Source organism: Pararge aegeria, chromosome Z (genome assembly GCF_905163445.1).
Source record: "Pararge aegeria chromosome Z, ilParAegt1.1, whole genome shotgun sequence".
Taxonomy (NCBI): domain Eukaryota; kingdom Metazoa; phylum Arthropoda; class Insecta; order Lepidoptera; family Nymphalidae; genus Pararge; species Pararge aegeria.
In genome coordinates, this window is record NC_053208.1 from 1067986 (window position 1) to 1082812 (window position 14827).

At 35.0% G+C, this 14827-nt stretch overlaps 1 protein-coding gene across 1 annotated transcript; it reads left to right on the forward strand.

Annotated features, from left to right (window-relative positions):
• Positions 1-6152: 6152 nt before the first annotated feature.
• LOC120636206 (syntaxin-6) lies at positions 6153-13794 on the forward strand. The gene is made up of 6 exons (XM_039907567.1): positions 6153-6333; positions 8223-8392; positions 9861-9955; positions 10142-10455; positions 11638-11732; positions 13224-13794. The coding sequence occupies exons 1-6, from the start codon at positions 6299-6301 to the stop codon at positions 13298-13300; spliced, it is 786 nt and encodes a 261-aa protein (XP_039763501.1). The 5' UTR covers positions 6153-6298; the 3' UTR covers positions 13301-13794.
• Positions 13795-14827: the final 1033 nt, after the last annotated feature.

Genomic DNA, 14827 nt, shown 5'->3' on the forward strand with positions numbered 1-14827 from the left:
TCATCACTTACTAGCTGAGATTGCATTAAAGCGCTAACTTGTAGTGGATTAAAAAAAGTTAGATTATTCATAATTGATGATAAGCCTAAGATGCGCGGCTGTTATGTTTTAATTAAAAAAGAAACATTTCATACGTAGAAACTTTTGAGTAGGAGCAGTGTAGAGGTGCGCCAGTAAATCTAATTAGTAGAGTTATATAGCAGTTATAAAATGTAACCGTTAAAACATGTAGGTACCAAATATTTGTAACTATTAGCAATAATAAAAACCAACGATTAGTTTAATTGAAAGTTGCATTATATCTAGTACTAAATAATGGAACACTGTGTTTAAAGAGTTATATTTTTTATATATAGGATGATGACCTTATTCGTCGTCTATATTTGAAAATGTAGGTACTTGGATGGGCGTTTATAAATTTTATTGATATTATAGTAACGTGAACTGCCTTAATTTATTTGTATTATATGATGCCCACCTCTAGTGATTCTAGTGATCGGTATGTTTCGGTAACGCTGTTGTATTCGAACTAATTAGAGAGTTGAGGTACCGCGGAGGACTAATTGCTGTAAAGATAGGATATGTGTAGTAGGTAATACTTTAAAATTGTGTGCTCTTTTTACCTGAAGATAACAGCTAAGCAATAAAACATTTCACTAAGAGGTGCTTATAAAAGTTAATCGGCGCCTGGCTCCGGCTTCTTGTTGCCGTTTCAGATGACGTACAAATTTTAAATTGTCGCGTATTTTGTTTGCTAGCGTTAATGTTGTGGATATCATGAGTAAATTTAGGAATATTATATGTTATGCAATATTGTTATTGTATTATTATCTTGAAGCTAGTTTAAGTTTATGTTGGGCGTGGCGCATAAGTTTTGTTTTGCACATCCGCCATTTTGACTTTTTTTTCCTGATTTTGCGGCCGCTATTTAAATCGACAATTTAAATGCTATTAAGTCAACGGAAAATGCATTCAGTTATTGCAGGTCACACTTTTACACATTATTGGAATGTTAATTGTCGCCGACGTTTTGTGGTATGGAACGCATTTTTTTTTCATTTTCTAACGATTAGATAATTCGAGCATTGGCTAGCAAACACATCTGAGAGTCAAAATGGCGGCGACTTATGCGCCATTACCAATATCAAAAGAATACGCCTACACCTTTAACCACTTTCGACTCGTATGCCTTAGTAACTTGAAATTTAAGTTTAGGTTATATTTTTGCCGAACATTGACACGGAAATCCTTGTTATATAAAATTGTTGTATATGTTAAGATTATGCGAAACACGATCATGTAGATTATAAGTAGGCAAAGCTTTAGAGTATAGGGAGTTCCACCTCGCGGTTTATAAAAAAAATATTACTTATTCATGTTTCAAACTATATGTCGGGCAGTTTTTATCTGAATATTATAGACGAGCTTCTGCGCTCGCCGCTCATAGGTAGTTAATGTTACGCCGCAATTATGGAAACTTCGATGTTGTCATTTTTGTTGGGCTTTGTAAAAAGTATGCAAATTGCATTAAGATTATAAATATATAAGGAACAGTACCGAGTAATTCTCAACGCAATGGGATCGTCAATCGTACGGTCTTAGCCTTGTAAATTAGATTTTGCGTATTTTGAAATAATCTGCTTCTTTTACATTTTTTACCTTAGTTGATAAATGTAATTTTCTTTTTGTAAGTTAAATATATAATAATACGTGGTGGTGGTGTGTCTTGTTAAGTTAGGTGTAAGAGACGTAAACTATTTGGTAATTTTATGCTTTCAACCAAAAAATTCAAAAGGCTTTAAAAAAAATGTTTATTCTACTAACATCTACTATCTATCTAGCATACTGAATAATGAACAAAAACCCAAAATAATGTACCTATAATCGAAATGAGTACAAGCCGCCACGTGCTCTGATGTCAATAATTATCGACAGATAATTATAAACTGTACGAAACTAAAAACTTGAACCACAACTGATAAACATTTCATTTTACAAAAAAAGTAGTATAACTTTTGTAAGAAACAAAACCTTTTAGAGTACATTCAAATTAATTTAAAGTTTTACAATTTATGTATTTAATTGTCTGTAATTACTTTTAAACATTTCATTTAATGACATTAGATTTTCGAATTATCGTCTTAATATAATAAGATCTTAGTGGGTGTGCAAATCTTAGAATAATTCGATTAGATTTGAGAGTGGTTCTGCCCGCGTTTAAGCCGTTAGTTAATTCAACTGAACATGAAGCATTCAGTTAAGGCAACGTTTTTAGTGTGGACTTAACCAATCCGTAGATACCTTTACTTCAAGATTTGCACGCTCTCGATCGTATTCGTTTACTCGTAACACCTTATAAGTGAAATCGAATTGTAAGAGTTGCATTCAACTATTTGTTTAGTTTTAGTTCGCCGTAGTCGAGGCGCACTGGTGACAATTATTTTGTACATAAATCACGAAACAAACTAAGTTGCGTATCTAATAATAGGGCTACCTTTTTATAAAAAAAAATATCGTGCTACCTATTTTGTTGTACACAAATCTCTTAAACAAACTACATTTCACAGGTCTTTGACTTAAAATTTGTGAGACCTCTCTGGCGTAGTGTTTTTTTATTAAAATTATACTTATTTATTAGGAAGGCCCATGATCGATTCCCGACATTTAGGATTTTATAATTTCTGAACTTTCTCTGATGTGGTCTGGTAGGAGGGTTCAGCTGTGGCTAGTTACCGACAGAAACGTGCCACCAAGCGATTTAGCGTTCGGAAACGATGTCGCGTGAAAACCGATTATGAGTTTTTTTTATAATAAGTGCCATACCCCTAATAATAAGGTAGTCAGCCACTATCTTAAAACATATTAAAAATAATTAAAAACGGGTAGCATAATTATGTTTAGCGCTGTCAATTTAGTTAACAGATTTATGAACACCCGAAATCTTACCCGTGTGTTATGATACTACATTTAGACTTATCAATTTAGTTTAAGAGATTTGTGTACAACAGAATCGGCGCCATTGTCGAATAATCGGCGGAGATTTGTGTACAACAGAATCTGCGCCATCGTCGAATAATCGGCTTCGGCTTCGACCAAAAATTGAGTTTCGAGTGTATGGGGTATCAGTTTGATATTGCGCACCTCACAAGCGTGACTGGCACAGTAACAAAACAGCATAGCTTCAAATGAAAGTGGACCAAGTATAACTTCTTGCTTTAAAGTACAGTACAGATACTTCGAATCGGTGAAAAACGTTGTAAGGACTTTGACTTCCCTTTCGGGGCGCCGAGTTCGAACCACGGCCCGCACCTCAAACTTTTGTAAGTAACGTGCGTTTTAAGCAATTAAATATCCCTTGCTTAAACGGTGAAGGAAACCATCGTGAGAAAACCTGCACGCCTGTGAGTTCTCCATAATGTTCTCAAAGGCGTGTGAAGTCCACCTATCCGTACTTGGCTAGCGAGGTGGAGCCTAAACCCTTGTCATTGCGGAAGGACACCCGCACCCTCTAGTGGGCCGGCAAAGGGTTGATATTATGATAATGATGGCAAAATGCATTCTGTTTTACTAATTCTAATTTCACAAAGTTTCCGCAAGAAATAATTGTAGAATTCCAGGTCTTAAAAGCGAGGAGTTTTGGCTCCGACGTAATGGCATTTTAAAGCTTGGGAGATGCGCTGTCTCGTTACATGTTGGTTACACTCGATGCTCTGCCCTTTAGCCGTACGCTAAGAATGTGTCAGCCCGGGCTGCAATTGTACCTTACGAGCGTCAAACTGTACTTAGGTTGTTCGTACACTACCGGGATATTTAAAAAGGTGCTTGGTTTTAGTGATGAAAGTCATAGCACCTCCCAAGCATTTTTTAACTAAAACTAAACCAGAGAATATAGATTGTCTGGGCGTGGAATCCAAGGCACATATAGATTTGGTTTTAATTGCGTGCAATTGTTTCGCTGGAGTCTTACGGTAACCGGTTCACAAGGTTTGATTGTAGAAGAACAAATTCTACATCGCTTAAGACTCGAATCGTTTTAACAGACGTTTAGTTAAATTTAATTGAACCGTCAGAACAAAATATGCTGGTCAACTAAAATTAAACCGCGTGAACCCGCTGTAAGACACGAGAACGCTTTTGCACACTTTTTACTCCGCCAGCGAACACCAGCTAATGAATTCAACAACGATAATTTTTACTAAAGGGTTGTTTTATATAAAACCGGACCTCAGCTTCAGATGACATAACGTCAGTTTAAACCATGTCTAGTTTTCGCCAAGATTCAAACGCTCACGCAATTATTACTAGTTAATTACTAGTTCATCAGTTCATTTAGTTAGTTAATTACTAGTTCATTCTTTATATGTAAAGAAATGCGGAGTCTCTTGTACGAGCGGCCTAAAACGTTTGACAGCAACCGCGTTAGCAATACTTATGTACAAGCGATTGAAGCAGCAATAATTATTAGATTGGACTATTATAGCAGACGTCATATCACAGTCATTTACAAACATGATCACGTCTGATCATCTAGTGTTAAATATTATAATTATTAATTAACGTTTATTGTGTACCTACCATTATTTAATTATTTGTCGCATTACATATACATAATATAAGATTTATTAATTGTTTACGGAGTGGTTTAATTAAATAAAGTGTTTTTATAATGGGTGTTTTATTTATTACCTCCAAAATATAAATCAGAAACCTTAGTTTAGATTCGCAGAATTAAATATTGAGTATCAGCCAATCAGTGCCTGTCTAACATCCCAGACAACATAAAGTTTGTCTCTGTGCAAGCTATATAAATGCAATTTTCCATCATATACTGATCTGTTCAGTTCAGCTCTGGTATAGGTAAAAGTATTATTTATTGTTCTTTTGTAAAAGCGTCAAACATTTGTACATTATCGTTGTGGCTGACCAGTTATTGAAGGATGAATTCAACTAGACTTAAGTAGGCTTACTTAGGCAGGTTTTAGACCTATTTGCCTTGCTTTGGTGTGTGCGTTAAAATCCAGGTTTGGTTTGGCTGTTTTTTTTAGTCAAACGTACGCTTGTTTATAGATTGCTTCTTCTACTATGGTATTGGTTTACCAAAACGGATAATAAGCTCATTTTATCGATATGACATTATGCCGAATGCGCCCTCTTTAGGTTGTCTAACGTGAGGGCAACTGAACTCCATTAAGTTAGATAAAAAGTATAGTTGTTTTGCTGATTAAATATTACTAGCTATAGCCCGCCACGTCGTCCTTGTTCGATTTTGTTTTTATAGCATATTTTTAAGTTTTGTTCATTTAAAAAAAAATCGGGTGCAGTGTTTGAAAATAACTTGGAAGTAAAACTGCAATATTAATGTAACCCACTTTTGTTTCTACCGACGCGGGCGCAAATTTAATATTATTTTAGAAAATAAATAATGTAACACATCATTTTTGGGAAAAATTTCGATACTTTGGATTACATTATTAAGATTTGCATTATTTTTTAAATAAATTATAGCCTATGTTACTTCGTGATAGTTAAGCTTTCTGTTGGCGAAGAATTGGTTGAAATTGGTATCGGAAGAAGAACGAGAACATAGTGCTAATTCCGGTTAAGTTACTCAGTAGGCAGGAAGTAAGAAACATTGATTTAAAATGTTACAATTACTCACGAAATCATTATGATTATGTTATCTTTGGTTTGATTGTCAGATGTCGTAAATAGCCCAGAGCGGTCAAACCAATTTAAAAAAGGGAGATAACAGTACTGTCAATGTCATTGTCAAAGTTGAAGTATATTTATTATTTTGCAACAATGCAATTCAGATTGTAAATTGAGTGCATTATTTTATTTATTTTAGAGGTTTACATGGTACTGGGGCAGTAAACTCGTATCAGGCGAAAGTGTAATAAGGCCTGTATACTGGACAAGCATATATTTTTCGAATCAGATGGGCCGAGTATAGGTTTTTGTACAGTTCTCTGCAGTCTACTACTGTGTACAGGCCGCACAGGCGCCAGGCGTACTGTATTTACTTCGGCAAGCCGCCCTTGGCGATTGCGCATTCCGAGGGTGCCTGGTACGCAGCTGCAGGAGAAGAGTGCCGTGTGGGACAGCAAAGGACAGATACATCAAATCGAGCGAGGCTTTTGTGGTAGGTATCACCCGTGTCGATATATAGTGGGAAGGGCACTGGGAAGAAAGGAATTATTTGCATGCTCGTGTGTTTATTAATGATGGTTATTGCTTAATTCTGTTTGTGATAGTGTCACATGTGTCGATTTGGACAAATACGTTATTATTGTTTGACATGACTTTAGAAGACCCGTTTTACGTCGTCAAAGAGTAAGTTGGCCAAGTTAGTAAGTTGTGCGCTTGAGCGAAGTGCCTAGATTTATATTAAGACTAGGCTGGGTATCAATCTATCGATCAAAATTTACGACGCAGTTTTCACGCGGAAGTTTCCAGTCAGAGTCCACCGGCCGCAAAGCAAGCAGCTATACGGTCAAGGGATTCTCATAAATCCTAAACCAAATAAAATAATCACTGTACATGCACTTACTCAACAATTTCACTTAATTTTCATTATTTTGTGTAGATGATGCCTAATATTAAATGATTCAGATTTCTCACCATTTAAAACATTTACCCATGTAATGTAAAATTATGGGGAGTATATTATGGTTTGGCAGACTCTTAAATATGTGGCTTAGAATATGAGATCTGTCATTCCTTTGAAGGTCTGTTGAATAAAACTTGTTTAATTATTTATTAAATGGTATATTTGGAGGGTAGGTACTCTGTGAGGTTTACATAATTTACATGCAGTGATTTTCTGAAATTTAGGAATCTAGAAACTTCTACTAGAATATTATTTTTAATATTAGGAATAGAATATTATTATTGGAAGCCAAGAAGAAAGTTATTCTTCTTGGCTTCCTTGTGAAAACTTTCAATATTGGTAGATTGATTGCAATATAATAAAATATGTATATCTATAGTCTATCACTTTCATTTGGCTGTTTCTCATACATACTTTCTTCTCTATTCTACTAAATATGTCATGCCCATTGGTCCCCTTGCTCATGGTATACTACTTTATCTATCACCCTCATGATAGTTCCCTGTATATAAGCATTTTTCTTGATTTATGTGTTAACAATAACAAAATCAGAAAAAACTTTCATTTCCTGAACCAATACAAATTTATTGCATATATAGAGAATATAATAATATCCTACAACAATATACACATTTCACATCACCACCTAGCCCCTACTAAAATAACTGATGAAATTTTTATTTATAATATAAATAAATACTTATACAGATGAACACCTAAAAACTGAAAAACATTCATGCTCACCACACAAACATTTATCAAAGAATCTTTTGCAATTCAAACACAGCCTTGGACTCCAATCAGTCAAAATATCACCTGGAGTGGTGGCACTATAGATGAAATTTTATTTAATCTCAAAACGTGTTTACCATTTTAACTGTCAAGATAGTTTTAATTAACATCTACGATTAAATTGAAAAATTACAGAATTAATGTACAGATTTTCATCCCCTTTTCAACCGCTTTTATGGGTGGCTAAAATTGTACCTGTCTCAACTAGACAAAACCAACTTATGTGCAATTTTCATCCCTTTTTACCCCCTTTATGAAATTTGCAAAACCTAATAATCCACCTAATCCACATAATTTTGTACCGCTTGAACTTCGAAAATCACTGCTTATATCAACGGCATGGTTTGCTTCCTAAGTATTTTGTGATTACAAACTATCAAATGCTCAGTTTTGCGCTATCAACATCAAAATCAATAATCTTTAGTTATTGAACAAGGACTTTCTACATAACTGTAATTTGCCTTTGACATCAACGGTAAGGAGCCATGACGCACATATTTATATCAATAAAATCTTTTCTACAAATTAATATATTATTGGATATAGTAGAATGTTGCGTACATCATTGGGCAGTTATTCAAAATTATTTTATGTATTATATTTTTTTATTAATATTCATTTCAAATCTCCATCATGGTTCTAGAAATTAGCATGTTCAAACTAACAAAAAAAAATTTTAGCTTTATTATTTGTATGGATTTGATTGAAGACAGCTTTAACTTTTATCCAGTAAATTTACCCAAATCACATTCATGTAGATGTGCCCTACTCTACTCTATGTACTCATAAACGTAATAAAAACTTTGAAATGTTAATACAGTGAGGTGTTCAGAGCACTAAATAAGACACGAGGTCTCTACCTGCGCTGGCAAGAGATCTCCAAAGCACCTATCCCACCCAACAGCCCAGAAGTAGAATGGACCTCTACAGAACTAAGGAATGCCCTCCGTAGCATCGAGTGGGACTTAGAAGACCTGGAAGACACTATAAATATCCTTTTTAAAACATTTCCCTACACCATCCAGTGCAGCAAAGTGGCCTTTTAGTAGGTCCCTTTTTTTAAAACTTGCCTCAGATCAGTTTCATCGATAGCCTATAACAGCCTACTGTTGACAAGAGGCCTCGCCCAAGGAGAGCGTTTGCCCATAATCGCCATGCTGATTAGATAGGCTAGTGAATGCAGTGCCCATTCTATTCATTTTCTTAGTCGCATCATACTACATCCGCAGAAAGAATGGTGACAACTGTATTCTGACCTGCTGTTACCCAATGGCACAGATCAGTTTAGGAATTTAATTATTTCTATATTGGTACAGGTATGGTTTAATTCGAGCTTCCCCAACGTCGTCATTTGTTTCTAGTGTAGCAATGCATCAAGTCAAATACACTTATGGATCCTCACAACATTTTACATAAACGTATGCTCAGTGTCTTGCACAATTTATCTTAATATATATAAATCTCCTGTCACGATGTTTGTCCGCGATGGACTCCTAAACTACTTAACCGATTTTAAATTGGCACACCGTGAGCAGTCTGGTCCAACTTAAGAGATAGGATAGCTTAGGTCTTTAATTATAGTCGCAATTTTATTTTATTGTAAATTATTTGTCTATGATTAATTGACAGTCACAACTCACATGTTATATTTATATATATACTACTATACTCATTTAAGGCTTAGCGATACTGAATACTTAAAAAACGAAATCAAACGCAGACGAAGTCGCGGGCAACAGCTAGTATATTTTATATTTAATTCTCAATATACTAAGTAGGCCTGGTTGGATTGAGTAATACATAATATAATTTCTTATGATTGTGTACATTACCTTAGATTTGGTGAAATTTTACAAGACGGTATAGAAGGTAATATTTAATTTATCTTTGTGCAAGATGAAACTTTGTATGCATTGTATTTGTTATAAAACATTCAACACACTGTGGTTGCACACAAAATCAACACAATTGATGAATTTCTTAACACCAAGAATCTGACCGCATCAATTTATCTCTCACAGGACAGCAAAATGATTGTTAAATTATATTGGGATAGAGCATATGTCGGGTGTCTGGCTGGCTGGCTTCTTCTCGGTAGAATCTGCCTTGTCAACTGGAGGTAGAGTCACTACAAACATACAGACTTGACATCTCAAACTGCTTATAGCTTTATATGGCCTACTTAAACTGAATTTTTGTCTTGTTGAAATAAAATTCAATTTAAATTCGAGGATCAGTCCAAAAGTAGGAGAAAGAGTATGGTTTTTCTTTATTGATACATAGTAAATCTACTCCTAGATATTAAACTGATATCATAGCTCTCAGCATGCATTCTATTAAATTTCCTTACCTATTATGGTTATCTGCTGAAAATTTAATTCTTAGTTAAAATTAAACCTGTTAACTCATGTGTAAACAGTGACCATCAGCTATATATTTTCTTAATGCCTCAAATCACGCATCGTCGAGAAGATTTCGTCCAAATTTAAGATTGACAATAAAGAAATTTGTGATCGCCGCAGCTTCATAGAAGTCACTAAACAAGAAGTAAAGGTAGGATTTGTCTCCAAATAAATAATTCGTTGGAATAAAAACTTAACCTGCGTTGGTCTACATTCATATGTGACTGTGAGAGGACGGCTTTAAGTTTAAAGATACCCCTCACAGACACATATGAGAGATGCATTTCCACAGTCTGACAGGACTGAGAATTGATTTTGATGATGAACTTATTTACAGGTTATGAAAAGCAAAATGAGTCTAAACAGGCACCGTGACAACGATGGAACTGCCCGGGAGCCCCTCTTGGGTGAAGAAAGCCCCGTGCACTTTGGAAACACCTGGACTTCCACACCCAAGTACTCCAAGTATTCCAAACTGGCAAACCAGACTGACAGCCCCAGCCGGTTCGACGCCTATGACAGTGATATCATGTCAATGCAGGAGAAGATGCTCATGAGTCAAGATGACCAGCTTCACGTCATTAGCAGCTCGGTTGGTTCTCTAAAGACTGTATCCAAGCAAATTGGGATCGAGTTGGACGAGCAAGCTGTGTGAGTATGACATTTTACAATTGTATATCTTATATCTTTAAACGAGCAATTCTTGTATATATATAATCGGAATCTCGGAATCGGTTCCAACGATTTTCATGAAATTTAGTATACAGGGAGTTTCGGTTGCGATAAATCGATCTAGCTAGGATTCATTTTTAGAAAATGTCATTTTATTCGTGTTTACCGGTAATAACCGTTTTTGTGCAGACAAAGTTGCACGGGTCAGCTAGTATATATATATATATATATATGTGAGAATGACGTCCACTGCTAGACATGTTTTTCGAAGGGCGTTTCAAAATACACGGTCCACGGTCGCTTGTTTCGTTTACTAAAAATGTTTGTTAAAAATGTTATTCCAGGTCCCCATTACCCACCTAAAATAATGTACTAACTAAACTGTGTGTTTTTAAATTTACGCAATTAAAATATTACTTTAACGGAGATGCCTGAATACTTGAAAGCCCTCAATAACGTTCTCAAGGCCGTGTGAAGTCTGACCCTATACGTCGTATACGGCCTAACCCTTTCTCGTTCTCACTAAAAGGTCGTTATGGTGATGAATTATAAAATTAGTCACGCCTAGAAAATTGCTGTGCAACTCTTATTGATGTTGAAAAATGATGAGTTTTTTACACAAAAAAACCGACGTTCGCTAGTCAACAAAGTAAAATTAAGGACATCTACGTATGTTTGCGTGAGAACTGACAACTGTGTTCACGATGTTAAATACATCGTGAACACAGTGTTTGTGATATTTAAATATTTTTTTTTTAACTAGATAATGCGTTATAATAAAACTTCCAATTAATTAAATACCTTTTTTCTATTGTTAGTGTCGTTCTTTACAACACTAACAACAGAAAAACTTCTTTTTCTACGAACGTAGAATAAGGCGAAGATTTAAAAAGATTTTTAACTTGTTACGCCAAGAAGTATAACTTCTAATGCGTGAACATAAGTATACATACCGTTCTTTTAAAACAAGAGTTACATAGCTTGTAATTTATATTGAAAAATAGCATCTGCTAAGTTGGCGGCTTCTTCTCCGTAGAATCTACCTTCCGAACCGCTGGTAGTTTTATTACAAATGGATAGACTTGACGGTTTACAAGCGCGTATAAAGTAGGCCTACATGAAATAAATAATTTTTGATTTTCTTTGTTATCTAATTTATAGGATGTTGGATGATCTGAACACGGAATTAGAAAACGCTGATTCGAAGTTAGATTCAACACTTAAAAAGGTCGCTAAAGTTCTTCACATGAACAATGGTAAGATGTAAACAATTTTTAAGCGCACTAAGTACTTTATAAGGTGTTTCGAGCTTTTACTGCACTACCTATAATTTTTGTTCCACTACAAGTTAGCCCTAGACTGCAATCTCACCTCGTGTTAAGTGATGATGCAGTCTAAGATGGTAGCGGGCTGACCTGTTGGGTAGTATGTCATACACCTAATCGGTTTCTACGCGACATCGCACCGGAACAATTCGCTTAGCGGCACGTCTTTGTCTGTAGGGTGGTAACCAGCCACGGCCAAAGCCTCCCACCAGAATATTTACACGTTAACTGATACATACTGCACATAATTTATACCTATTCAGTTAACTGCCAAACAATCTTACGAAAAGTGGATTCAGTAAACATTACCAAGTGGCAAGTATTGTTGAGTCACAAAAAATGTAGAGTGACTCAAACAGGGTTATTTTTAACCGACTTCAAAAAAGGAGGACGTTTCTCAATTCGACCGTATATATGCTTTTCATTAATTTTTGTTCGCGGATAATTCCGTTGTTTATTCTTTAGTCGGTGCCTAGTAAAATGTATGAACTACTGGTACTTTCCTTTCTTCTATATACGAGTATAGAAGGTATAGGAAGTATATGATCTGTACATTGATACTTTCTACATTTTACTTGGAACCTTGACTTAAAAATCAAGAATATTTATTATATGCTTTTTAGTTGTATAAAATATTATAATTTTTTTTTTATAATTTTTTTTTTCTAATTTACCTCCTTAATGCCCATTCAGTATAACCCGTTGAACTTTTTATGTATAACTTAATACGATTGCATTAAACTATATTATCTTAAAATAAAAGTTTATATTACGTCCTAAAGATTATAGTACTGTAACAAAACATATTCATCTTATCTTTATTTATCTTTATTATAAGTGGCACTTTTGATGCGTACATAAGAATTACACGGTAGTGAGATGATGGCGATAACCACATTCGTAAACTTAAAACTAAAGCTACGAGGATTCCAAACGCGTAGTCATACACCTAATCAGTTTCTACGCGACTAAAATTGTGCAATTGCGTTGCATCTGATACTTTATTTATTTTGATATCATAGTACCATCGCTTATTACTACCAATTGACATCTTGGAGATGTCTCTGAAAAAGTTCAAAGTTTGTATTAAACGTAAGCTTATAGAAAAGTCCTATTACAGTATTAAGGACTTCAACGATAAAAATGCTTGGGTGTAAATTATTGCTCTAACCAGGTTGCTTCTTTAATAGTTTTTAAATGATAATGTGAGATGGTGATAACGAAAAAAAATAACAACCGGCTAAATTGGTTGTGGGCTTCTTCCAGGGCGCGTTTGGAACCCTCGCAGCTTTAGTTTTAAGTTGACGAATTTATTTATCGCCATCAACTCACTCCTATGTCATATTTTACATGTAATGTACGCATAAAAAGTGCCATCTATGTGCCTATTTGAATAAAGAAATATCTTCTTTTTTTTTTCAGATCGGCGACAATGGATGGCTATTTTCATACTCATCGTTGTTCTAGTCGTTATCATAATATTATTCGTTATCATGTAACCATAATGTTTTGGTTCTAGCAACAAAAACGTAATGCATTTCGTATGAATTGGTCATCGGCAATGTAACTTATCCTTACGTTCTTCTATCAAAATTATTGTAATGCTACTAGCAGATTTTCGTAGCTTTGTTAAATTAAGAGAAGTAAATCTACTTAAATCCCAAATTTAATTGACGATTCGTTAACTGTACTTACGCTGAGCGGTATGACTTTAGTATTGACGGTGAATGTGCTAATTCGGTTGTACAAAAAAATTAATTGACGGCTCTAAAAGTACAAATGTACATGACATTGTTTTCTTAAAACAAATATAAAATTTGAATTGACAAATAATTGAATATTACCTTGAATATTACTGAATATTCCATTGTTGAACTAAATACCTCTCCCAGCAAGAGGGTGGATCATCGCGCTGGGAAGACGGGCATGAAATGTAAATAGTTGATATTGGAAAAGAGCAACTGCTGAGTTTCTTGCCGGCTTCTTCTCGGTAGAATCTGCCTTCCGAACCGGTGATAGAGTCACTACAAACAGACAGACTTGACGTTTTAAAAGTGCTTATATTAGGCCTACTTGAAATAAATGAATTTTGAATTTTTGAATTTTGGGCATGATCTCAGTAGATTGTAACAGTAGCACTGAAGACGGTAGCACTGAAGACGCTGCTACCCGTTCTCCGGTTTATTTTCTTAGTCGCCTCTTACGACACCCGTGGGAAGAAGTGGAGTGACCATTGTAGTTTAATCTGCCGAATACACAAGGCAACGTTGATTGTCTGTTTATATCGGCCGATTGGCCCAGTGGGCAGCGACCCTGCTTTCTGAGTCAAAGGGTGTGGGTTCGATTCCCACAACTGGAAAAGGTTTCTGTGATGAACATGAGTGTTTTTCAGTGTCTGGGTGTTTATATGTATATTATAAGTATTTATGTATATTGTTCATAAAAATATTCATCAGTTATTTTAGTACCCATAACACAAGCTACGCTTACTTTGGGACTAGATGGCGGTGTGTGTATTGTCGTAGTATATTTATTTATTTATATCAAAATAGCAATCAAGAACAGTCTCCGCAGTATAAATTTTTTTTTCTGTTATTTATGCACGTACGGCTTAACAGTTTTATAAACAGATCAGTTTAACTTGATAAAATTTATTGTATTATACCTGAAGACAACAAAGAACAATTTATGATTTCTGATGTCCATAATCGAAACAAAGGTGGATAAACTCGCGGGCAGCATTCCTAAGGAAAAGTTCTAAAAATTCCTTTGAACAAATTGTAGCTATATTCCCCACGAAATATAATATGTATTATGTTTACTTAGACATCAATTCTGTTGTCCTAAGAGATTTGGAAGTCACGATATTCACATCCTGCTATTTCAAAATGGCCTCCATAACAACCAAGATAACTGAGGACTTTCCATTAATCGAAATTTATTGACCATGTAAAATTATGCGTATTTAACATACTATCTATCTAATGTTTAACTCGAATGACCTGAGAGAACTAAAAATTGATTGC

Bases quoted from the DNA above. Each gene is read 5' to 3' on its own strand.
- LOC120636206 (XM_039907567.1), top strand. From the start codon at position 6,299: ATGACTTTAGAAGACCCGTTTTACGTCGTCAAAGA. The intron at 8,393-9,860 runs ATATCCTTTTTA...GCCTCAAATCAC, and splicing joins AGACCTGGAAGACACTATAA to GCATCGTCGAGAAGATTTCG. The intron at 9,956-10,141 runs GTAGGATTTGTC...ACTTATTTACAG, and splicing joins TCACTAAACAAGAAGTAAAG to GTTATGAAAAGCAAAATGAG.